At 46.0% G+C, this 27,047-nt stretch overlaps 1 protein-coding gene across 1 annotated transcript in view; it reads left to right on the top strand.

Annotated features, from left to right (window-relative positions):
- Positions 1-26,847, top strand: part of SCARF1 (scavenger receptor class F member 1) — a 232,104-nt gene extending 205,257 nt beyond the window's left edge. Inside the window, exon 11 of the mRNA XM_078680166.1 lies at positions 24,410-26,847. Coding sequence (XP_078536292.1) covers positions 24,410-25,509 — 1,100 coding nt within the window. The 3' untranslated portion in view covers positions 25,510-26,847. The remainder of the gene's footprint in view (positions 1-24,409) is intronic.
- Positions 26,848-27,047: the final 200 nt, after the last annotated feature.

Below are 27,047 nucleotides of genomic sequence, written 5' to 3' on the forward strand. Positions count from 1 at the left end.
TCTTTTTTTTTTAAATGTAATTTTCTGAAAGTTTATATAGCACTCACTGGACCAGAAGGTATTGCAAGGACAGTTTCATTTTCATTTTTAAGCACGGAGAGTTTAAATGATTTGCCCAAATCCATGGGTGTTGATTCGACGCCGAGACTCAAATATGGTTGTCCATTTCTGCCGGCGGCAGTTCTGGCCATAAAGCCACATTCCCTTTTAAAATCATTAACAATGCCAAATAGCTTGCACAGAGCTATTTGGCTTTGTTACTGTTTTATAAAGATGTTGCACAGGCTGCCGTGCAACAGGTAAAGTAAACAAAAAAAGCCCTATGACACGGTCAAATTTGCTGTGCAACATCTTGAAAAAACATTGCCAACGCCAATAGGTCTGGCATAGGCAAACCCTATTGACTTTTCCAATACTTGTTGTTCCAGGGACACTTCACTCAAGGCTCAAAACTGTCCCCAGTTTAATATATACTCCCAGCCATTATGTGGCCTCATGGGTTCACAACACAAGCATATATGGATGATGCACAACTACTGCTCAAATTTGATCAACACTCCCCCATCTCCTACGGACGGCTGCAAGACTGCTATACCGGCATCCAGAAATGGATGTTGAGTATATACATTTATTTTAAATAAACGGTGACAAAGCAGAGTTGCTGATTATTAGTCTGCTGATTTTTGACCTCCTTAGCTTGGTACTCCTCCCATCCCAGTTGAGTTGGTGAATGCTCTTTAATTAGAAGCTGTCTTTTTTGCCCATTTCCAGACGATGCGAGCCACAGCTTCAGATCCTGGCAAAAATCTGCTGCTTTATCTTAGTCAGACGTTTGGACAGGTGGGGGGGTCATGTGTCTTATCTCACAAACATTATTGTAATTCCCTCTATTTAGGCCTCCCACATCAGTCCTTCTGTTATGTCCACTAAATATCAAAATCACAATATTGCGGACAAAATATCAAAAACAAACCCCAAACAGGTAAATTAGTCTATATTTTCTGTACCTGACTCCACTTATATGTACCTGTGGGGTACATGTATCTTCAAGGCTGTGGCGTAACACAGGCCCCGGCCTCCCCGTGCTGCGAGGGCCCCAAGCTCAGCCCAGTACTCTGGCCAGAATGCTCCTAAGTGAGTCCGGGGGTGGAGGGGGAGGCCCTTCTTCGTACCTTGCAAAATGGGTCCCCTCAAGTTTCGTTACACCAGTGCTTCAAGGTACATAGAATGTGGAGTTAGGAGCCATCTTTCTTAAGCCGCAAAGACTTCAGACCAAATGAGGTACAATCTGAACTAGCTTCCCTTAAAACAGAGGATCCATCTCAATGTCTCTGCTTAACTCAATCAATCAATCAATCACTGCATTTCTTAAGCGCGCTACATACCCGTGAGGGTTTCAAGGCGCTGCGGGGAGAGGGGGGCCGCTACTGATCGAAGAGCCAGGTCTTGAGAAGTCTTCTGAAGGCCAGCAGGTCCTGAGTCTGTCAAAGGCTGGTAGGGAGAGCGTTCCAGGTCTTCGCAGCGAGGTAGGAGAAGGATCTTCCGCCGGCGGTGGCTTTCCGGATGCGAGGAACTGAGGCGAGGGCGAGGTTGGCTGAGCGGAGGCTTCGGGTGGGGGTGTGGAAGCTGAGTCGGTTGTTGAGGTATGTAGGTCCGGTGTTGTGTAGTGCTTTGTGTGCGTGGATGAGGAGTTTGAAGGTGATCCTCTTGTTGACGGGGAGCCAGTGCAGGCCTCTCAGGTGGGGTGTGATGTGGCTGCGTCGGGGGATGTCGAGGATCAGTCGTGCCGAGGTGTTCTGGATTCGTTGTAATCGTTTCAGGAGCTTGGTTGTTGTTCCTGAGTAGAGGGCGTTTCCGTAGTCGAGTCTGCTGGTGACGAGGGCCTGGGTGATGGTTTTTCTCGTGTCAAGGGGGATCCATTTGAAGATCCTGCGGAGCATTCGGTGGGTGTTGAAGCAGGACGCGGAGACGGCGTTGACTTGTCTGGTCATGGAGAGGGTGGAGTCGAGGATGAGCCCCAGGTTGCGTGCGTGGTTTGTGGGTTCCGGGGCTGAACCTAGCAATGTGGGCCACCAAGAGTCGTCCCAGGCTGATGGGGTGGGTCCGAGAACGAGGACCTCAGTCTTGTCTGAGTTCAGCTTCAGTCTGCTGTCCTTCATCCATTCGGCTACGACCTTCATTCCTCTGTGGAGGTTGGCTTTGGCGGTGTGGGGGTCTTCGGTGAGGGATATGATCAGCTGGGTGTCGTCGGCGTAGGAGATGATGTTGAAGTTGTGTAGTCATGCGACGTGGGCGAGCGGCGCCATGTAGATATTGAACAGCATCGGGCTGAGGGAGGATCCCTGTGGGACGCTGCAGATGATCTTAGTGGTTTTTGAGCGGAAGGGTGGGAGGCAGACTCTCTGGTTTCTGCCGGAGAGGAAGGATGTGCTCCAGGCCAGGGCCTTCTCTTGAATTCCGGCGTCATGGAGGCGTGCTGATAGGGTTCGGTGGCAGACTGTGTCAAAGACTGCTGATAGGTCCAGGAGGATGAGGGCGGCTGTTTCTCCTTTGTCCATCAGGATCCTGATGTCGTCAGTGGCGGCGATGAGGGCGGTCTCGGTGCTGTGGTTGCTGCTAAAACCGGATTGGGAGGGGTCCAGGATGTTGTTGTCTTCGAGGTAGCGGGTTAGCTGTTTGTTGACGATCTTCTCTGTCACTTTTGCCGGGAACGGGAGCAGGGAGATGGGCCGGAGGTTATTGAGGTCCTTGGGATCCGCCTTGGGCTTTTTCAGAAGGGCGTTGATCTCGGCATGCTTCCAGCTTTCCGGGAAGGTTGCTGTCTCGAAGGAACTGTTGATTGTTTTCCGGAGGTGGGGCGCGATGGTTGTGCTGGCTTTGTTGAAGACGTGGTGAGGGCAGGGGTCGGATGGGGATCCGGAGTGGATGGAGTTCATGGTTTTGATGGTGTCTTCGTCGCTGACGTGGGACCAGGCGGTCAGGCGGCTGGAGACTTTCACAAGACAGTCCTGGTCTTTCTATCTAGTGTGCTTGGATGCTACAGTCAAGTGCTGCCTTTGGCCTTTGCATGCTTTAAGTGGACCAGCCATGGCCGCACAGCTTTCCACATATTGGGGTCACAAGCTCTGGAATATTATCCCTCAAGAGTTTTTCTTTCTCAGGGCTCTACCTCTGTGTGACTTGGTGAGGCCTGAACATGTGCTAGTCCTTTTTAGGTCGAGCCTGGGCAGCGCATGCGCTGCTCTGTGAGGCATGCTGTATTCGAGTATGGACTTGAAGCTCCGCCCACTTTTTCATTAGCTTGTGCCATTGTACTTTGTAAATGCTGGCTTCTGATTAGTTAATAGGCTTGTTAGTCCCTCCTTAGTACCTCCTTGTCTTCATTTGTAGCCTCCCTTGAGGACTGGCCCTTTTACTTCTGTTGTTACACGGCATGTCTTATTTAGTCTGTAAACACTATTTTCTTTAATGAGCTTTTCCTACTGCAGGCACGACATGCTTTCCTGCAACATTCAGAGCGCCATGCACGCTTTCACATTCCAAGCAGCCCGGGACAATGGCGGCCGCTTCTTTAAAGTGAAATATGTTTCACATTTACAAGAGTTTGAGCTATTGGCATTGAAAATGACAATGCCTTTTATTTATGTGTTAATTATCAAAACAGATCAATAAAAGGCATGGTCATTTACAATACTAATGGCTTAAACTCTCACAAATGCGAGGCCTATTGCATTGCAAATGCTGGTCTTTCCCTTGACGTTAGGAATACGGTCCCGTTTTAAGACTGCTGTGTGCATGGTTTCCGTTCCTAGTGCCAAGATGCCTCGGTGAATGTGCGCTCCTGCAAAATATGTCTGCCATCCCACAACATACCCACACGCTTGCAAAATGTAGGGGGATTAGCAGGCAGCCAGAGTTATCCGATGTTTGCACATGTGGAGTAGTCCTTCATCAGGAGGAAGTCATCTTGACACTTTGTCCCTTTTTCCGGGCTTTATAGAATTGCAGGATGAGGCCGAGCTGGTTGGGACTTGTCAAATGTGTTTTTAGATTCGAGCCAGACAGCCTGAGCCAAGTTTCTCTTGTAGCTGGATGACGCCCAGTGCAACACAGGAAATGGGGAAAAGTATAAAACACATGGCGGCTGCCATGTCCATATCCCATGCATACAACCTGAAAATTCTTTCTTTATTGTGTCATTATTTACAATGATTACATCAAAAGCCACAAATACATGTTTACATATAAGCAACATTACCAAATAATAATAGAGGCCTAATAGATTACCTAAAACCCTTCGGAAATTGGGCATTGCTAAAATATAGTAAAAATTATTTAAAAAACAAGACCTGAGCCTTTTTAAAAAAAAACATAAATATAATGTGCAGATATTAAAATACCCAAGAAAGTCTAAAGTATAATTTGTGAGCCTCTAAATGGGCTGCAAAACTGGTCCCATAACTGTGCATAGTCAGTGTTTAATTTGAAAATAAATAAGTGCCAATGCACTCGTCAGGAGGCAACGGCAGCTTGTACCAATCATTGCCCCCGCCAGCGCTGTCAGTGACAACCAACACAACTAAAAGCCATCACACTCCTACCAAGGTGACAATTATGGCTATTCCAGGCCCCCAAAGCTATAAGAATGATTTGGGTGGCCAGTATTAGTCATTTTTAATGTGTAATGAATAATGAAATAACAGTAGTTGTGCTCATCTCTACAGTAGCATAACAAAGCCACCATGTTACAGACTGCTTTAGCGGCGGTGTTGACAAATAGGTGCCGGTGCCGAGCGCCGGAAACCACTGGCTCAAATTAAGCACTGTGCATAGTGCATCTAGGCTAGCCCTGAAACGGACATGTTGTCTAGTCACGAGGATTTTACACAGGCTCAGCACATCATAACAAATCCCACATTAAAGTGCAATTACTGAACAGCTCCTCAAATGCAAGGGGGCCTATTTTATTGCAGTTAGTCCATCTGTGGAGCAGAAACCTGTTGGGCCCACTAAAGGAGTTGAGCGTTTAAGAATGTAGGGCCCGATGTAGGTAAATCTGATTTACCGACTTTAGAATACCGAATTTTACCGATTCGGTATTCTAGATTCGGTAAATCAGATGTAGGAAAAAATTCGGTAATTTTTACCGAATCTGTATGATTCGGTAATTACCGAATCGGTATTTACCGATTTGGTAATTGCCATTGATTTCTATGGGCCTTGAGGCCATTACCGAATCGGTAAATACCGATTCGGTAAAATTACCGAATTTGCAAGGGGGACAGGGTGTCACTTTGACCTCCTGTTGCACCCCTGATTCTGGCTTGTGTGCCATGTGGCACACATACATGGCTTAAGGGCACAGGTGTACATGCAAAGATGTGCATATACACAGGAATTCGTTATTTACCATCAAATAGTATTTGATGATAAATAACGAATTCTGAAGGGCCTGTGGCACTGTTTTCAGTGCCACCTACATCACAAATTAGCGATTCGGTGAATGTACCGATTCGGTAATTTACAGAATCGGTAAATTTACCGAATCTGTAAATTTACAGAATCGGTAATTTTAAGGCCCCCTACATCTGAAACTCCAAATACCGGTCGGTAACGCCCGAAATCGGCCGTTAGCGACCAGTATTTGGCTACCTACATCTGGCCCCTAGTGCCTTTAGTAGTCTACTGGGGCACGACATCTGGTTCCCATGTGGGCGCTACCCAAACACTCTCAGGAACTTCAAGAATCGTGCTGCCCACTGTGAGGACTCGCTTTTCAGGCATGCTTCACCGGCTGCCCGACAAGTTCTGAATATTAAGGTATGCCATATTGGGCGCAGCCAGAATACTCTTAGGCGGAGCAGCTTTTCACAAACACAGAGAATATGCCTTGCCCAAAATCAGCAACGTCTGTCCTGCTCATCCAAGTGTCTCCAGCCATACCAGTACAATTCAACGAGATTAACCCCAATTGCAGCCTCATTAGGTCCTGCTTTAAGACCAGGTTGAAGGGCAGAGAAAGATAGGTCGGCAGAGCCCCTGGCTCGTACAGTGTAGATGCCCAGCTGACGCGGGTCAAGTTCTTAATGGTCAATGCGGGTCAAGTTCTTAATGGTCAGAGCGTCCTGTGCCCATGAGATTACTTTTGTTTGCTTGGTTATCAGTCTGGAGATTGTTGGCACTGTGAGACCACTAGACCAGACCTCTCGGGCCTCTAGTGTGTCCAATGTAAAGTTGAAATACTTGTGCTAGTTAAGCAGGGGATTTTTAATTGTTTCCCAAATTATGCTTTTTAGCATGTTTTCTTTTGCTTGTTTGGCTTTCACGCACTATTAAAAACTTGGTTTTGAGTGCCCAATGCTGTGAGACAAAGCAGAACTCCTATCGAATTTGGGCATGTGCTGTGCAGTTGGGAAGGGAAAATACTCTTCGGTAGCGGATCGATTGGGCCCTATCTAGCCAGTTTCCCATTCTTTCTCTGAAGGTGATAGCGGCATGCGTTATTGTTGGAAGTCAAGTGCAGCCCATCACCTTTAGCAATGGCTTTAAATCTGGATTCACCAGTGACTTGCGTAATTTGCGGAAGGCCCATTCTAGTGAATTTGCAGCTGCCTCTTGCGCATGGATGTGGGATGAAAAACGGGACCTATGGTCCAACCATACTCCCAGGTATTTGTATGCTTCCACAACTTCCACAGGGCTCCCGTCAATGAACCAATTCCCCATTTTTTCAATATGGATGCAATTATCACAACTTTGGTTTTTGTTACATTGATCTGCAGGCTGTTGTTTTTTTACAATAAGCTGTGTGTGCGTTGAGGAGTTGCTGCAACCCAATAGGCATCAAGTCACGGAGCACGGTGTCATCTGCATATTGTAACAATTGTATTCTGGTACCTGCCATTTTTGGTGGAAATGCCCTCACATTCGCTAGGTGGGATGGCAGCTCAGCCAGATACAGGTTAAACAGTAGAGGTGCCAATATGCATCCTTGTTTAACTCGCTTGTCTGTCCTGCTTTTGCCGTTGTAGCCCATCCATTGCTATCTTTTATTTTGAGCCACGTATCTGAGTAAAGCACAGTGATGGCTTTGAGTTACTTAGTTAGAATTCCCCAGGCATTCAGTTTTGACCAAAACCTCTGCATTGAAATGCTACCAAAAGGTGTTTGAAAGTCTATAAACCCAGGGTAGAGGGCCTTGCCTTTTGTGGCCAAGGTTGCTTCGCTCGAATGGGACAGGCAGATGAGATTGTCCTCAATATGATAGCCCCTTTGGAAACCTGTTTGGCTAATCAGAATTAAGTTGTTGCCCTCTGCCCAGACTTGGAGCTCCCTGTTTAAAATACTGGCAAAGCACTTCCCTTCTGTGTCCAGGAGCACGATTAGCCGGTAGTTCCCGGGGCATAACCAAGATCTTTTTTTTGTGTAGCCGGACCAATAATGAGCCACTCCATGACTCTGGGATAGATGGCCCCATTAGATAAAGCTGGAATAAGGGGGCCATAATTGAGGCCCATCTGATTGGGGCCCATTTGTATACTGCTGCCGGGATACCACTTGGACCTGGTGCGCTACTGGGGCAAATTGCCTTGATGGCTGTTGTTACTTGAGCCGTGCTTATTTTTGTCAGATCGCCAATCACTGGGCTAGATGGTCTTGGGAGCTGGCTGATCATCTGACCAGGTGCCTTGCTTTCATTTTCATCCTCCACCTGTTCCCTTTATAGACTTGTTACATATGCTTCACAATCGGTGGGAGTGACATTGCCACCTGTCACCTGGGGTTTTGGAGTGAGACATTTATTGATCCACCTCCAGAATTTACTTTGGTCCTTTGATTTTATAACCATATGCGATTCGGACCATTTTCTGGCTTCCCCCTCTTTTCTTTGAGAATAGAGAGCTTTTCCAGAATTTTCCTTATTGTGATGATCTGGAGTTGCAGCCATTTGTACCCCTCCCCCTTATTGTTTTTAGGGGTCTTTAGGGCTTTATTTAATTGTTGTTTTAAGGCGACTGTTTGGTATTTACTAATTATTGTAAGCGTGGGTTGGCCTTATTCCGTGCAACTAGCATTTTTTGTTTGGATACTGTCTCCTTTAATGTGCTGCGAGGCACCCCCAAAGATTTGAATTGAAATGTTCATTGCCGAGATAGTTATTGGAGCTATCTCCGTTTCTTCTATAAGGTGCGTGTGGGTATTGGACATCAGTATGTAGTCAATCCTACTGTAGGAGTTGTGTGGATGCGAGTAGAACGTGTACTCACGCGCCGTTGGGTGCTGTAGCCTCCATGGGTCTGCTAGATGCTGTTTGATGCACAGGTCTTTCAGGTGTTGTTGTTGTTGTTGGAGTCGTGGCTTGGTCTGTTCGGGTGCCTGTCTGTTGCCTGGTCCATCGTCTTGTTCATGTACCCTGCTATGACCAGGAGGTCTTCTTGTGGTAAGCCGGATAGTTTGCTGTCCACTTCCTGCCAGAATTGTCTATTTTCAGAGTTTGGGCCGTATATGTTGACCACATGTATTATGTCGCTCCCTCTCTGGACGCTTGTTATCAGCATGCGTCCGTCCTCGTCTGCGTCTGTTTTTTGTGTTATTAGGTTGGCCCTCTTGCTCAGGATCGTTATTACTCCTCTTTTCTTCCCTTTTGCCGGTGAGCAGAGTACTTCCCCTATCCATCTTGCTTTGAGTTGCTTTGCTTCTTCCTCTGAGAGTTTGGTCTCTTGCAGCATGTATACGTCCCCCTTTAGTTTGGCCAGGTGCTCTAATATTTTCCTACGTTTGACCGGATGATTCAGTCCCTTAACGTTCATGGATACCACCTTCAGGTCAGTGGACAGGCCAGCTTTCGTTGGGTCTGTCACGGTGGGGCGGTGTTATCGCTGATGCTTTTTTTTTCCGTACGTTTTGGCGCTGGCCTGTATGTCCGTTCTCCGTGGTGCGTCTTGTGGCCCCCCCCAGGGGTTTGGAATGCACGGTGTGGGATGAGAAGTGAGAGATGAAAAAGGTAGGGGATGAGAAAAGAAAAAGGAAAAAGGAAAGGGAATTTTTTTGTTACACAAATGATAGCTGTATCATGTACCGTCTTGTCCACCTGCCCCGCTTTCCCCCTCTGTCCGCCCCCCTCCCACCCCCCCCCTCCCCCCGTCAGTAGAAAACCGGGTGTGCGACAGCAAGGGTCCTCACACTCCCCCCCAAGTCCTTGCATAGTCTCTACTGTTGAGTTGAGCACATGCCATAAGGGTCCATCCGTAGAGAATAAGACGTTAAAATAAAAGGATATGGCTGTTGTTGTTCTCCTTCTTCTTCCCGTAGTTGTGGTGGCACTGCTGAGGTAGCTGCGGTTGCTCTTGTGTGTGTTTATCTGAGGTAGATTAGTTTGTTTAAGTTCGAGGACCACGCTCACATAACACTCACTCTAAGCGGCAAACACAACGAAAACCCAACGAGAAGATGGAGACTTAACGACGACATCCTCCAGAACAGAGAAAACGTGAAAGAAATTGAAGACGCAATTAAAGACTACCTCAAGCACAATGACAATGGCGAAGTAGGGAAGGGCATCATATGGGACGCCCTCAAAGCGACACTAAGGGGGAAACTAATCAACATCAAATCCAGGATGAACAGAGGCAGAAACAAGAAAATCTCCGAAATAGAGGAGGAGATAATAGCACTGGAGAGAGGTCACTGCGCAAACATAACAGATAAGAACACACTCACCCTGCTCACGAAAAAGAAATACGAACTGAACAAGATTTTAAGCGAGAGAGCAGGGTCCTGGTTAACAAAATTCAAATCAGTCAACTTGTGCGCAGCAAACAAAGCAGGGAAACAGCTGGCATCCTACCTAAAGGCAAAACAAAGGCAGCACACGATCGCAGCGATAACAGACCGAACGAACAAGTCCCAAACAACGAACAAAGGAATACTAGAAGTCTTCAGACAGTTCTACCAAGAACTATACGCCGAGGATAAGAACCTGAGCAAAGACGCAGGACTAACTCTGCTCAATGACACCAATCTGCCAGAACTCAAAGAGGAGGAGAGGGCATCGCTCGAAGCCGATATAACAGAAAAAGAGATTGAAACAGCAATAAGCCAGCTAAAACAGAACAAAGCGCCAGGGCCAGATGGATACTCCACAACGTTCTACAAAACTTTCGTCCACCACATAAAAACGCTACTGGCACAAACATACTCGGCATGCATACAGAACGGTAGGATGACGGAGTCCATGAGCGAGGCCAACATCACCATAATCCCCAAGGAGGGGAAAGACCCACAATATCCCCAGAACTACAGACCCATCTCGTTAATAAATGTTGACTGCAAAGTCTACGCAAAGATTCTGGCCAATAGACTAAACAGAGTTCTCCCAGACATCATCCACACTTCACAAGTGGGATACATCAAAAGCAGGCTATCGCAGGACAACACAAGGCTACTATGCCACCTGATCAATCACACAACACGGAGCAGTGAACAAGCAGTCATGATAGCGCTGGACGCGGAAAAAGCCTTTGACAGAGTCTCGTGGCCCTTCCTAAGAAACTGCATGGGAAGATTCGGACTGGGGGAAAAATACATAGCAATGGTTATGGCCCTCTACAACAAACCAAAAGCAAAAATAGTGGTGAACGGAAGTGCATCCGAAACGCTCACGCTGGGAAGAGGCACCAGACAAGGATGTTCCCTCTCCCCCGGCCTCTTCCTGCTGGCTCTGGAACTCCTTCTAGCCAGAATTAGAGACAACACAGGTATAACAGGCGTCAAGATCAAAGAGAAGACAGTCAAACTAGCGGCGTATGCAGATGACATCCTAATCACAACAACAAACCCATCTCCGTCAATAAAAGCGCTCATGATCACAATAGGAGAGTACGCGGGAGCCTCAGGCTACAAACTCAACAAAGATAAATCGGAGTGCAAGCCAATGAATGTCCACACCACAAGAGAGGTCCTAGGAGACTCCGGACTGGCATGGCAGACGAAACCACTAAAATACTTGGGACTGCACTTTGGAAGGGACCTCACATCAACGCTCCAGCACAATGAGGACCTCACGCTGAAAAAAATAAAAGAAAGGCTAGAACTATGGTCGCCAAAATACATAAGCTGGTGGGGAAGGATAGAGACCATCAAAATGATGATAACGCCGGCGATAAACTACACGCTAACAATGCTACCACTCCCGATGACAGAAGCCTTCCACAAGAAACTAGACAAACTTATCAACGTCTTCCTATGGAAAAACAAAAAACCCAGAATAAGCCTACATAAACTGAGACTGACAAAGGACCTTGGAGGCCTCAATCTGGCAAACTTCAAAACATACCAAACGGCCTGCCTGGCGAGACAGGGTATAGCCTGGATAGACGACACACAAACATACAAACCAGTCTGGCTAGAGGTAGAGAAGGACATCCTGGGAGGGCTCAAGCCAGTAGCCCTTCTAACAGCAAACAGACACCCCCAAAGGACCAACACCATACTGAAACACACGAGGGAAGCGCTGATGAAAATAGACAGATGCATGACGCAGAAGTTGAAAGGTACAGCATGGGAATCTATCTGGTTCAATACAAAAGTAACTTATCACGGAGCGACAATGCACAACGACATATGGATCGAGAAAGGAATTAGCCTCCCCAAACAGATGGAAACCAAGCGAGGACCGCTGACGTTCCAAAACCTACAGCAGCTACACGACCTCCCGAACCAAGAGCTCTACAACTTCCTCAAGATCAAGACAGCTATAACGAAAGCGAACTTACATAAAGAGGAACCAAGCATCATCAAATACATGCAAATCCTCAACTCAGCAGGCCACCAAACTGCAAAGATCTACAAGCTCCTGAGCCCCACCACACTGGCGCAGAACAAGAAAATAACCAACACATGGGAAACGCTCCTGGGCAGGCAACTAAATGAAAAAGAGCGGGCAAAAATGTGGAGCTCAGCGACAACAAACAAAGTTACCCCACAACTAGCGCAAACAAAGTTCTGGCTCCTCCACAGGGCCTACTGGACACCGTCCAAGCTCCACAAGGTCGGCATCGCAGAGTCGGGCAACTGCTGGAACTGCCAGAAAGAAGAAGGTACCCTCGAGCACCTCATTTTCAACTGCGTGAAAGTCAAGAGGTTCTGGGCACAGATCAACACCTTCATAAACGACATGCTCAAAGCTGACCTAACAATCAGCTTCGTAAGCCTAGCAACAGAACACCTGACCGCGAACTTAAAAAATAGAGAAGAGAGAGAACTACTAGACCTGCTCCTCACAGCGGCCCTAAAAATAATCCTGACAAACTGGAAGAACACAGCCAAAGCAAACTTTAAAACATGGATTAATTGGGTCACCTTCCTGAGAGGAGCAGACAACATCACAGGCAACTTCTCGAAAGAACACAACGCCAAAGTACACATGTGGGGCCCACTCGACGAGCACCTGAGGAAGACCCAGTAAAGGACAACAACAAGTGTGAGACCCCCCCTTCTTCTTCCTTTCTCTCCTTTTTTCTTTTCTTTCCCTCCTCTTAACTGGGGGAAAACAAACGAAAAGAGCGCGCATCCACAAATGGACTGTAGATATAAAAAACGCCAATGTATACTCCACCTATATATATATTTTTGTATGTTTCTTTTATTCTTGCTGATGCCAATAAAAGCCTTTTCAAATAAATAAAAAAAGAAATGTTCATTGCCTGCATTTAGGATCGCCTCTAAGAACTCGTCAACTCGCATTCCATGCCCCTCTTGATTATCCATGTTCCACCCTACCCTATTAATGGGCCCAAGATCGTGTTGCTTTCCAATGAGGCCTGCTTTGGGATGGTAGGGGCTGCAATATTGTGGCTTCACAGCTAAAGAATGGCATGATCGCTGGCTAGGGTCGTGGTGACAAATTTGCCTATAAGTTGGAAGCGTGCCAAAGACACCCACATAAAGTCTAGGGTAGCCATCCTGAAGCAAGATGTGTGTGTATTGACTGCTGGAATGACCAGGGAGTATAGTTTAGTGCACAAGTTTCTTGGAGTGGGATAATGTCATGTCTCTGCAACTTGATGGTATCGTTCTTAAGTGTTGAGTCAGTTAGACCTCTTAAATTCCATGAGCTCATTTTTAAAGAGGTGCCCCTCTTCTGGTTTGTAGTGTTTTGGGGTCTTGAGCTAGGGGTGGCAATTTAATGCACCTAATAGCCATGCCCAGTTCTTTAGGGCGGTGTATTGGGCTATACAATGGGGGCCTTCACCTAAATCTGCTGTAATTGTTTAACTCTCTTCCATGATTTCCGGGGGTCGGCTTCCCCTTGGGGTGACCCTTAGAACTGAACCACAGGCGGGCACATTCCTGTTTTTTAGATCACTCTCCTGGCCTGTCCCTTTATTTGTGTGCGTATCCAACTCCTGGAAAAAGGTGGGATATTTGCTTACCACGGGATCAACAAGTTTTATAACCCATTTTTCAAACTGTGTCTTACTTTTCATCAGTGCATCAACTAGGTTTGGGCTATTAAAGATGATTCCAGTACACTCATTGGTCTCACCATTCCCTGGTGGCAGAAAGGCTACTCCCAGGCGCAGCCTGTGCAGGTAAGAGCGGTGGGGCAGAAGGCAGGGTGGGGGGGGAGTCAACAGATGATGACGAGGTAAACTTAAATAAAAATAAAAAAATACTTACCTTGCACTCGCCGCATCGCTGACTACCCTCACCCACCCACCCCACCAAGGTTACCTACCGGCCAAGCTTGGCTACTCCATCTATTTTACCGGGGTGAAATCTAGGTTATGAGGTGCTGAGGTTGACATTTGGTTTACGTTTCGGTACGTGGTCAAGTTAAGTATGGCACTTTCGTCCCTGATGTATCTGATGGGCCCAGCATCTGGCCCTAAAAAAGCCTGTTTTGTGCACCAGGATTGGATATATTTGTGTTGGGACTGGTGATTCGGGCTTAGCGTCTTGTGCAAAATACACTCAGATGTCGTTCTTAGGCTTTCCTTGTGCAAGGCAAACGTCTGTGGCTTGTTTGCTTGCCTGAGGAATGTTCTTCTTGCATGTGTTCAAGTCCTGGTTCATGTATTCCTTGGTCACTCCTTGAGAATTTCTTGTCCCTTGTTTACTGGAGTAAAAGAGGCTCTCTTTATGGTGTTTTGCAGATTTATGAGGTCTTTGGTGGGCCTGAGCAGTGCCAGTGCCGCACAGCGAGTCCCAATTTGTTGGTGTTACATTAAGTTATCTCCTCCATGCTTCCTCTGGACTTTCTGGCGAGACTGGGCCGCCTCAGCCCTCCACAAACTCTTACCTTGCTATAGTGGGTGGGGGGGGAGGGGCAGGAGCACGCAGAAGCAAGAGTGCTCAGGGCACCAGTTGCCGGGTTGCTTTCGCCTTGCTTGCTGTCTCTCCTTGGCTTGACTTGACAAAGCCTCAGAGGGAGTATAGCTGACAAGGTTTCAGATTGCTTATGTGTGACATTTTCATAATTTCAGTGCAATTATGTCTCCCCACCGGAGCACTCGGATTGTGAAAAGAACAATCTGCACGGTAAACACCATCTCATGTAGACCAACACAGTGTTCTCAATGGACACCAGTCAACTTGGTCCAGACACTCTATGGAAATGTATGTTGCACCTAGGTGTGCACCCCATTGTAATATCCCAATAATATCAGGCACAGTAATTCAATTCCATACTGGCCGCTTAGTTGTCCCTACATCCTTAAAGTCCTGATAAGACCCTCATACCTGCAAATAGAATAAAACTGCTATGTACAGTGATAACAAACAAACACATGGCTCCTCAATTGTGGGCAATGGACTATTACAAGTTCGGTGGCTGTTTGTTGCAAACACACAAGAAATTTGTTTGACTATTATGTTTGGTATTGTCTTTCCAGTTCTGAATTTGTGACAGTGGTTGCCGGTGGGGAGCCCGAGCAATTATTTTTGGGGACTAGCACCAATTTTTCCAGTGTCAGATATTTACAGAGAGCAACAAGAGTGGGGAAAGCACACGGATCAAAAAGACAGAGGAAGAAAAAGACAGAAAAACAGTCACAATGCCTGCCAACTTACAAACAAGTTTCACTGTGTGATGAGGGGGAGGGGACTTCGAGGGGGCAGGACCTCATGCCGAGAGCTACCTAAGAGGCTCTCTGCCCCTCACCAAGCTCCCCCCCCCCCCGCCCCAAAAAAGGCCATTGAGGCTGCCGCTAATGTCCTGGGGTGCTTTCACATCTCTTAAGGGACATCGGCTGCTTACTGCCTCTGAAAACTAGTTGGAAATTCACTGTTTACAGTGGGTTTTGGCTTGTTTTCCCTGGCACCATGTGATTTCGGCTTCTCACCGGGTGACAATGTAAAGGGAGTCGAAATCGTATGAGTTGGCAGGTCTGCGTCACAAGCAGAGAAGAGGAACCTGCAAGTGCGAGAAAAAGGAGCAGGGAGTGTTCGGTAGTGGATTAAAGATTACCAGCTTTGCTATTCGGCATGCCGATGTCTGATCACACCAGCCTCCAGCTTCTGAGCAGAGCTTCAGGCACCCTCACTCTCTCTTTCACAAATTAGGTAATGTGTCTTTTTGTTGTGGTTTTCTTCACTTGGGACACGTTGCACCTTCCCTTTACCTTGTGACATATATTCTTGCTTAATAATTGTGGATAAACATCATTTGTGTTAAGGAAAAAGTGCGATGGTCATTAATATTTGGTTAAAGTTGCATTGGTTGCACAACATGGATTTACCTTTCACTTAACAATTGTCTAAATGATACCAATGGGACCACTGTCTTGTAAGAATCGTAGTTGAAGATCAGACAGGTGTTTTGGTGAGGGCAAAGGAAGGAAGATGGCCTTCATGAAGTGGGTCAAGCTATCTTGTTGAGGGACTTGTGCCAGACAGGGCAGATAAATAAAGGATTCCAGACAGCCATTGTTACTGTGCAACCCAAGGCTGGATTAGTGATAGACTTGTGATCAGGACTGCCTGCCCTGTGAGCCTCGCAAGATGGTGTTGGCCTGGTGTGATGATGGGAATCCACAATTGCTGTGAAAATCTGCTTGCGTTGTATTCGACTGTTCGGAGTCTCCTCTCACCCATTCTTGCAATGCTGAGCAAAAGACTCCCTGGTCTGTCTCGCAACCCAGCCTCCTGGCCCTCGATGTAATCATGCACTTTGACTCTGAAACATGGGGATAGGATGTTTGTATGTCACATAATTCTGGTTGATATACAGCCCTGTAAAAATATCGATTCTACATTATCAACTACTTTTGTATCATAAGGTAAGTAGATTTGGAGTTTAGATTAGTACATCTATACTTTCCTTGACAATATAGTGGCAGTCGAAATTTTTGCAGGGCTACATTTCGGCCATGATGTTGTTAACCCCACTTTGCACCCTTGGAAAATGGGGCTGGGTAATGGATAATCAAATGGCAGTGTTTAGAAGGCAGTATGGTTGTTTTTTTCCACTTGTAGTGTTTTAATTTATATTGTATGTGTTGTCGAGTTTGCCTGTGTTTTATTGTGGTTGTGTTACAGGGTGAATGAAGGAATAGATGACTGGATGTAGTGAGTGCCTAAAAACCCCTCAATGACACAAAAGGCATGTTCATTTGTAAAACACACAAGATGATGGACGGAATGTTGCACAATGGCAAAACATTCACCCCCAGTCACAGATCTGGGTTTAATCCATCGTTATTTTGCTCACCACGCCACCCCATTTCAGACATGTCCATATGCAAATCAGTCTTGACCTTGTGCCTCATGGGAACAGTCCAGCCCGAACTGCCAAGCCATGTCTTCCCTGTACCGGAATCAAGCATCCCAGGACCGGTTTCTGGCTATCAGCCGTCATCAGGCAGGATAGCTTAACTCCAGTGGCCTAGTTAGCAGGGGACCCACGTCTGGGCATACCCTTCCCACATAGGGCGAACAGCAAAACACACAAGGTGATGGACGGAATGTTGCACATTGGCAAAACAGTCACCCCTCAGTCACAGATCTGGGTTTAATCCATCGTTATTTTGCTCACCACGCCACCCCGGTTCAGACATGGCCATATGCAAATCAGTCTTGACCCTGTGCCTTATGGGAACAGTCCAGCCCGAACCACTGACTGGGGTGAATGTTTGACAATGTTCAACATTCCGTCCATCATCTTTTTGTGTTGCATGTTCATTTGTAAGACAGATCTATTGGCATTGTCAATGCTTGTTAAATAATTTTATGTGTTTAAAAAAAAAAATCAAACTGAGGCTTTGTATATATTTCTCCATTAACTACTTAATCAGACGTTCTTTTCCTACGGGTTATACTACCTTTGTGGTCTCTACAAATTAGTCTGTCACTGTTTTCATAGTATTTTCAAGAAATGGAAAACATTATTTCACTGTCAGGCCAGTTTTCCAGGGCCTACTGAAATTCAGATCGACTGGGCAATCTTGGCTCTTGTGACTGGAACTGGCTGAAGTAGTTTACTACTGCAACCTCACTCAATACCTAGAATCTCCTCGTTAGTGGTTAGATTCTCAGGGCCTCATTTATGAAAAGTGAAACATCGCTGCATGAAGACAGCGATGCGTCACTTTTCACTGCGCCCTCCTTGCGACACCAATGATGCATCATATTTACAGTATGACGCATCATGGCGCAAGGAGTTACAGATACATCAGTATTTCTGACGTATCTGTATGGCAAGCCCCATGTGAAAGGGCCAGCGTCAGTCTTACGCCTGCTGTGAGGCAGGCGTAAGAAATTGACGCATTTGTGTCCTAGAAGTGGCGCAGTGAAATCTTATAGATTTCACTGCGTCACTTCTATGACCCTTTCTTGCGTCAATACCCCCCCCTTGCATACATTATACCTGGTGCAGGTATAATGTGGCGCAGGAGTTTACAAAGTGACGCATCTACCTAGATACGTCACTTTGTAAATATGGCGCAACAAGGCGCATTTTTTACGCCTCTGATGCATCACAAAAAGTGACGCATTGGCGGCGTAAAAGTGGCGCACAGCCTCATAAATGAGGCCCTCAGAGTCTAGCGATGTTCAGCAGTAAAGGCTTACACAGCTTTACAACTACTTTACAACGAACAGCAAAAAAAGGAGAAAAAAAAAGAACATATCTCTGCAGCCCGCCGCATTGCCGTCCTCTGCTCCTCATGGCTCCACTGCAGGCAGAGGCGCCCAGACTACCCTACAGCCAATCATGAAGCTGCTCTCATGCATGAGAGCAGCCTCATAATTGACCTGAGCACCAATGATTTACGCTCCCAGGGGGACTGGGAGCCTGTGCCATGTTGTCTCCAACCCACCAATGCATAAGGTTTGGAGAGAGCTTCAGTGCGCATAACCGTTATACGCAGATAGCAGTGCAGCCACTCCCGTTTGGTGCCTGTTATCCCCCTGGCCCCGCCCCCAAGACTCAGCCGGCAAACAAAATAAAATGATAATAAACCCGGGTCTATTATTGTTTTCTTTTTCTTTTTGTTTTACGCAGCTAGCAGGCGGAGCGACGCTCCTCCACCACAGCAGAGTATCCTCCACTGCATGCATCATGAGGGGCAATCTAGCTCCTTCAAGTCAGCAGGGGTAAGGCGTGCGTTGGCAGCATTGGGGTAGTAAGTAACAATGTGGCCCTTATGCAGCATCTTCTCTCTACGGAACAGTCAGAAAGTTTGGCTGGGACATTTTGTACATGTCTTGCTGTATTCCATTGGTCTGCAGCGGCATGCTGGTACCCAACAGTTGCAGGGGAGTCCTTCAAGTGGTAGATACAGAGGGCCTTTCGCGGTGGACTACAGAATGTAAGGGATTGTTCCACTCACTAAGAAGATATTCAGGGGCTATCTTGTGGTGGATGGGCACAAAGGTGACCCTGAACAACAAAATGAGTCGTCGTCTCTGGGGTGAGGCAACCTCGGCAATGCAACATCACAGGGGGCTCCGCCGGGTGAGTAAGACACGGTTTATGTTGTTTGCATAACGGGAAGCGGGCAGCCACTGGTGAAGGAAGAGCACCTTGGGCAATCCGCACGGCAACAGTGGTTCACCCAAGAATCCATGCAAGTTCTTCTCTCTTGCTCCTGGCGGCAGGGGGTCTTCTTCCTTTCTCTTAGGGAGACACAGAGGGCAGATGCAGTGGTGTGCTCAGGTTCAGACTCAGCAGGCTTCTGATCTCTGAGAACTCCTCGCTGAGGCAGTGGTCCTCATGGCAGCACTTGGCTTGTTGTTGTTGAGCTGATTTAAGGCAGGCTCACAGCACACAGGCTCACCTACGTCCTTCTCCCTCCGCTCACAGGAGTCAGCAGGCCCTTCTCCTCGGCCCTTTGAGTCTGGTCCTGAGTCTAAGAGAGGGCAGCCAAACATCCTGAATCAAGTCTAATAATTCCCCTCAGCAGCTGCTTGTCAGAAGGCTGTGGTCAGTAATACCTTCTGACATTAATATTGTGTCCTGAAGTTTGTTTTCACATATCTTCCCATTGGGTGTAGAATTTCTATAATTCATTTTTAACTATTATTAATTTTTATGTGAAGGATGTTTATGACACAATATTTATGACAGATAATGTTTCACTACGATCGTCTGCTTTTTAAGTCAGAGGTGAATGCGAATGCCCAGTTCATAGGGCCAACCTATATTCATAAACTATAGCAATTGAGGTCAGTCCCACCGGGGACCAAAAACTAGTTGGCACTGGAAATTTTAAGACAGAGAAAGTGCATCTTTGTCTGGGGCAGTTTTTTCAGTGTCTCAGATTCTATGTTCTGGGCAGACATCCAGCAGCACCACATAGCAGTGTGAGTTGCTATCAGGTAGTCTCCAGGGGCAATATGTACACATTTTAAGGATTGAGTTTTCTATGTATGAAACCCATTGAGTTTCATTTAGCGATTCCTAATGGGGTCACAATCAACCTAGGTCAGCAGACCCCCATGTGTGTGATAGCTTTTTAATAAATCTGTGTTTTTTTTTTAATGCATCACATTTTCCTTAAAGGAAATCAAGATGCGTTTAAAAAAACATAAAATGGAACTTTAAAGTTGCAGTTATTAAGAGGAGGTAGTGGTCCTTTGGACCACTGCCTCCTCGTATAAAATATTTGTTTCGATTTTCACAAAGGGGATGGGGTCCCCCATTTGCGAATGGTTACCACCACCTTGGAGGTGTCTATAAAAAATGAATGCTTTGTGAACATAATTCGGTTGCAAAACATTAATACATACCACTGAAATTTAGTATTAGGAAGTGACACCCTAAACACGCCCCTTCCAAATACCGAATTGCAAATCCAAATTGTGATTTGCTAACAGGTTACCAAATTGCAATTTGGCTTTTGTACATTTTAAAAACCTTTTTTCTGGTTTCAAATGGCCGATTCACAGAAACTGGGCATTTGCGACCTCGAAAAAGGTTTTGTACACATAGCCCTAAGTGAATTAGCGTTTTCTCTGGGTTTCAACTCTCATCTACTAGCGCTGACCACAGGGTAGATGGACAGTCAGCACATCTCCATTATTCAGGTGATAGCAAGGACAACGTTCTTGGACAAATAATTTGTCAAGTTACTCCTTTGGAGGCCACAGGCACACCTTTCTAGACTATTCTGACCCAGTGTTGTGATCATGAAAGTCCTTTCCAGCAGCAGGGCTGCGGTGCTAGTAATGCATAGTAACTCTGTTTCTCAGTTGACCCATGTGATTAATAATGTATAGCACCAATACATTTCTTTAGAGTGGACAGTACAAACACCTTTCAAGCACGTTGTCATAGTGGTAGTGGAGGGTATCGGCACTTCTCCATAGGGGTGATATACTTTAACTGTGACCGTTCTAGCGGTAAACAACCTTTACAACGAAACATTTACAACGCACTACCATTACAACGCGGTCATTACAACGCAAACTATTACAACGCATTGCGCTGGGGGGCGCTCTAGGATAGGGAATATATTTAATTTACTATCCAACACCTTCCCTACTATCCACAGAGACTGGAGTTGGAATAGTAAATTAAATAAATCACTATCCAGCGCCTAAAAGCACTAAAGGTTTGCGATGTAAAAACCACGTTGTAAAGGCAGGCGTTTTAATAGCCTGCGTTGTAACGTCATACATCCCGTTCTAGCACATATACTGAGGGATGCGATAAATTTAAAGGGATAGCCACAGCACTTCTCAGCAGGAGAGCCATGCTCCTTTTGGTGCATTTGCAGCCCTTTTCTGCAGGATTGCCATACTTTAAATGGACAGTATTTTTCTGCTGCATCATTTACTGTCTGGTGGAGCATGACTAACGTCGTAAATCGAAGAGGCCTCTTCTCTGCCTTACCAGTGGTACCCTACCGGTGGTATTCTACCACTGGTACCCCCTATCAATGATACCTAACCAGTGGTACTCTGGCCCAATTTAGATGTGGAACTGCAGGCTGTGCAGCCGCAATGCGTCCGGCAGCTGTGCTGGAGAAAGATTTTGGCGTCAGCCCATCCGCCACAGAGCCACCGCTTTTGCTGAATCGGACGGCCTGCCCTTGTAAGTTGGCCTCCAAATGCAGAATTTCCCCAGCTTTGCCGCCAAAACTCACAAAAATGGACATTGCCCCCCCAACCCCTTTCCAGCATGAGAGTGTCATCTACTTTACCTTGCGAGAATGAATTGCCCAATTGCAGTAACTTTGTTAACCGTTTAGCGCGGAATGATATTGTGGCAGCCTAGACGCCTGTATCCACACTGCATTCTGCCCAGTAACCACTGACTGCCCCGGACTCTAAGAAACAAACTCACACTATACAAAATGCCCTCCAATTTCCTTTTCCAATGCTGGCCTTTCAAGACGCTATGAGTTTCTCCAGCACTTCTTCAGAGCCCAACCATGCTGGAGAGACTACCTGTTTTTGGAAAAATGCACCTTAAAATGACACACAGGATATCAAGACCCCCAGGCCCACTTCCTAAAAAGGGCTATAGATAATGTAGGACATATCTTTGTTTGTTTTTATGGTAAGCAGAGCCACTAGAATTATTACTGAGTAGATTTGAGTTGGCCACATTACCTACCATCCAGTGCTGAATTTTCACATTTCAACCCATAAAATGTTTTTGGATCAAACTGGTCACATTTACTAACAATACTGTAAATACGACAATAAACATTTACATAAGACAATACACAAAGCTGGAAACTTCATGTAATTTAACTAGTCGCCTTTCAACTGTTGATTGCTGTATTCAATTTCATGAGAAGGAAGGAATCACAGTTTCTACTATCCTTGCATTACATATATAGTTCTGCAGTTTCTGTTTCATGTTCCAGGTAAAAATGAATCTCCTGACTCCATCATCTGGCTATAAACACATCATCTGAACATATAGCACCACTTTAATGACTGTATTCATGCAAATTCATGTTTACATAACAGACAATGTTCTCACATCAGTGGTAATTTTAAAAGAGCACACACTCAGGGGCAGATTTACAAGCCCCTTGTGACACTTTTGTGTCGCTGTTGCAGCGGTAGCGTAAACAATGCGGCCAATTTACAACGTGACACATCTAGGGAGATGCGACACATTATACCTACGCAGGTATAAAGTATGCAGGCAGGGCCGGCTTTAGGCATGTGCAAGCTGTGCACCTGCACAGGGCCACCAAACCCCAGGGGCCACCACGCCAATATATATCCTTAATATATTAATCCTCTGAGGATGGATACATATTTGCGTGGTGGCCCCTGGCAGGGATTTGGCGGCCTCCGGCTCTGTTCCACTTCTAAACACCCTGACCCCCTCCCCTCTTTACTGGCCTGCGCGCTCCGCCCCGCCCGGACCCCCCACCTACGCTCCCTGCCCAGGGCCACCATGAGCCTAGAGCCGGCCCTGATGCAGGGTGGGTGTTCCCATGCAGGAAAGCCTCGTAGATGCCACTTCTAGGACGCCACTGTGTCCAAACCCTATGCATGCTTGAAGCAGGTGTAAGGAGTGACGTAGTGTATTAAGAATAGGCCTCCACGTGCATTGCTGGAGTTGCGTTGTGCTTGCAACACCACTCCAGCAAAGCGTGACTTTTGCGTCAACAAATGCATCAGAATTTCTGGCACATCTGTCAATCCTCGTGCCATGGTGCGCCGTATTGTAAATACGGTGCATCCATGGTTGCGGAAGGGTTTCGCAGGCTGGCGCAGGGAAACTGACGCACCTCTACAGATGTCAGTTTCTTGTGAAATCTGCCCCTCAGAGTTTATAAAACCGTCAAACATTTTGTATCTTTTTTAACCCGTTCCATGCTCGCGTCGGGCAGCACTACCATCCCAGTGCGGCGTCGACCGTTGGCTGATGCAGCCCCGCTCACTCTTTAGAACTCCTGCACCGCGGCGAAATTTGCGCCGCGGTTAAGGAGTTAACCTTAACCTTGAATCTTAAAGAGCCTCCATATGAGATGTGTGCATGACAAATATGTAATGTACTGTATTGTTCTGCAAGGCTGTTTCTTAATAGAAAGGGATGCTCTTTGTAGTGTGAGCGTGGTGTTAAAACGAAACCGAAGACACATGTTAAAACTTAACTGGAAATCCCAGGAGAAGAGGCTCACTTTTCAGCAGCATTATTGTCGGTTTACTCCAGAGAACATGCTCTTTACTCAAACTCCTAATCTCTGGCATATGGAAGGGCAGGTGTTCATGAAATTATGCTTCTGTACTTCCATACATGATATTCAGCAGCAGTTAAGGATGTTGAGAATTTGAGTGAGGTCTGTGAATGTCTACAGTTTTCCTTGGGTTTTCTCTAAAGTGTTAGTATCGTATCAAATTGTATTAAAATATATAGAGGCCACCAAATGTGTTGTGTACTTTGCTTTCAAACTTATAAAATGTTGCATAGCTTCCAGCTTCCCTTTTGTTGGTGCATAATGTTTCTTTTCTTTACTGCATATTTTTTTCACAATTCCTTACTGATAATTAGCATTGATCATAAAGGCGAAGAAAGTGCAGTATTGAGACAGTTCAGGGCTCTGACAGTACATTGCTACTTTTGACTCCCTAAATAGATAACCTGGACATTAGAATTGTGAGATCTTTTCTAGGATATGTCAAGTGGAGACAATGGGTTCAGTGGAAGCATAGTAGAATATAAGGTATAAACTGTTACTTGTCACAGTGATCGTTAGGTTTCCAAGTATTGTTTTAAGGACATACCAACTTAACTTATGTAATGCAATTACACTATTGGATATTGTCTTAATATACATAGGTACGAAATTCTACAGTGATTTTGGTCAGAGCAGACAGATGACTGCAGCATAATTTAGTCAACTCTGTAGCACAATTTGGCCCTCCATTATTGCATGTCATAGGCTGTACCACACGGTTCTTTATATGTCTGTTCACTGTATCTCTTGTTGTGTTTCAGAAATTCCCGAAGTTGCCAGAGGTGAATTTCAGGAGAATAGTTCTAAGTGCAACGTCTTCCCTGGAGCCTCAGCCTTCAATGAAGATGATATTTCTGAACCGTTCTCTATTCCGCGGACCTCCAGCAACGCCAAAGCAAAGAGGCCATCTGTCTCTTTTGCTGACGGAACAAAATTTGCACCCGAATTGAGAAGGGGCTCCACAACTGAGACATCCAATCTTGCTCGAAAACCCAAGCTCCCGTGGGGCCTTCCTAAACTGTCCTTGGTCCAGTCCCATTCTCCGATGGAGGGGGGCGATTCGCAGCCAGATGAACAGATCTATGAGTGTACAGAACCTTCCGTAGAGCAGGAGGACCCAAAGTCCTCCACAAGAAGCACATCTGGGGGTCGGAGGCGTTCGCTATCCAATGCACAAAATGTTTCCCAGAAGGCAATGACAGATGAGGACAATCCAAGCGAGAAGAAACCTGAAGGAAGGACGAAGATCCCAAAGTTGACAACAATTTATGTTAGTGTGGGACCGATTCATAAGCCTTCAAAGCCCGGTTTAAACGTTGAGGGGGAGGGGCCAGTCAAATCTGTACTAAGGCGTTTCGGCAGCCTTCAGAGGGCAAAACTGGGTCACAAAGATGAACCCAAACTTCGGAATAGTGTTGGCAGTATCCAAAAGCCTTTACGGAAGAGCTTGCTTCAGGCAGCTGCCTTGAAGGCTAGTTCTGCCACTCCATCAAACACCCCCCAAAATGAAGCCCAGGTGCGGGCAGAAAAGCCTCCAAGGTTAAACCTACCACACACAGCCAAACCACTGGCTATCCCTGCAAAAAAAACTCTAGTTCCCAGTTTGTCTATTCTTAAAAAAACAGACTTGAAAGCAGAGGAGGGAGCAGAGACCTTGGATAACTGTGATCCTCTGGATGAGGATGGAGATGAGAAGCCAGAAGGCACCCCAGCACCTCTTCAAGTGGAGGAGCCAGGAATACAGGGCGAAACTCTCTGTGTGGCAGACGAGGACTCTGAGCCTAAGTATGAAAATGTCTGCCCCTTCGGAAACAACCAATTGCCTCAGCTTCAGCCCAATGCCGATGGTTCTGATACTTAGAAAATGCTCAAAACAATGGTAGGTCTTATTATGAAGTGGACGCCAAGAAAGCACAGATCCTGAGACCGTGCTAATTTCCCACGTTGTAGGAGAACATTTGTGGCCCATTACCAGCTGAGCTTAAGCGACATCTTCTGACTTAGTATCAAGGATACACTACTTACTCTGCTGAGTGGTCAAGCTCTACTGGCGGGGACCTCTCTCTGTGATCCAGGAATCTGTTTACAGATGACTCAGTACACAATGTCTTACAGGGCTGACACCCTCCCACTAACAGCTAGATTAATCATTGTTAAATCGGCTCGCAAAGAGCCAGATTCTGAGAATCTGGCCCTTTGCGAGTGCAATTTTTGCATTTGGGATTCATCATCCCAAATGCAAAAATCGCTAATTGCGAAATCGCATATTTGCGAGGAATTGCATATAAGGAATCTCTATTTGAGATTCCTTAAATGCAATTCATTAACTATTTATTATTTGCGAATTCGCTATTTCTGGCCGCTATTTACCACGAAGTCTGACTTCGTGGTAAATAGCGAAAACTTAGAAAAATGCACTTTAGTGCATTTTTCTAAGTTGCATGTTACACACACACATGTCCTTTGGACATGTGTGTGCGCAACACGTGTACATTTGCATTTCAGGGGTGCTACAGGGTGTCCTTTGGATACCCCTGCACCCTTGAAATCGCATCCTTATTTGCGATTAGCAATTTGCTAATCGCAAATAAGGAAGCTGTAGGAATCGCAATTTTATTTGCGATTTCTACATGAATCCCGTTTTGCAAGTCCTTAATAGCGATTCCTTAATAATCGCTATTAAGGACTCGCAAAACGGGACAATGATGAATCTAGCTGTTAGTCCGCAAAGGCATTTGCTCTCAACAGATATGGACATGGAATCATGTGCTTTGCAAAGTGCTTTATTGCCCCATTTCTGGAACATTAAATATTCTGAAATTGGCCTAAGGGGACAGTTCAAAAGAGCCCTCTTAAGGCAGATTGTCTGTGGATGATGTTATGAGAGACTTGAAGCATCTGTTGTCAGCAGAGGCTTCCCTACATGTCCACCACGAATCACATCACATATATGTATCCCGTTCAAAAGAGCATACTGTGAACATTGCATGTATTCTGTGGTGTGGTAGGGTAAGGTACCCCAGAACCATCTTCTTGACATACACTGGTAACTGCTGGGCGTCTGGTGATCTAATCAGGTTTCTATTGGAAGGTGGAACTGGGCCAGGCTGGAAGAGTTGGTGTGGTTTTCACATCTTGAGCAAGCGCAAGCTTATGGAGATTGCTCCAACAGTTGATATTAAAACCTTACATTTTTTAATGTGGTCTTTTTGTGTTAATTCACATAATGCACTTTGATCCTTGCATTTCAAGATTTAGTATTTCATCTCACACATTGTCAGCGGGATGTACTGAGCATTGAGCTTAAACAAGTAACTTTCGAAGGTGTAAGCTGGATATAGTGCTAAAGGTGGGTTTTTTCAAAGATCTGTTTTTGCTAGGTAGAATTCCTGGTCTAAA

The sequence above is a fragment of the Lissotriton helveticus genome, chromosome 3_1 (assembly GCF_964261635.1).
Source record: "Lissotriton helveticus chromosome 3_1, aLisHel1.1, whole genome shotgun sequence".
Classification (NCBI taxonomy): Eukaryota; Metazoa; Chordata; class Amphibia; order Caudata; family Salamandridae; genus Lissotriton; species Lissotriton helveticus.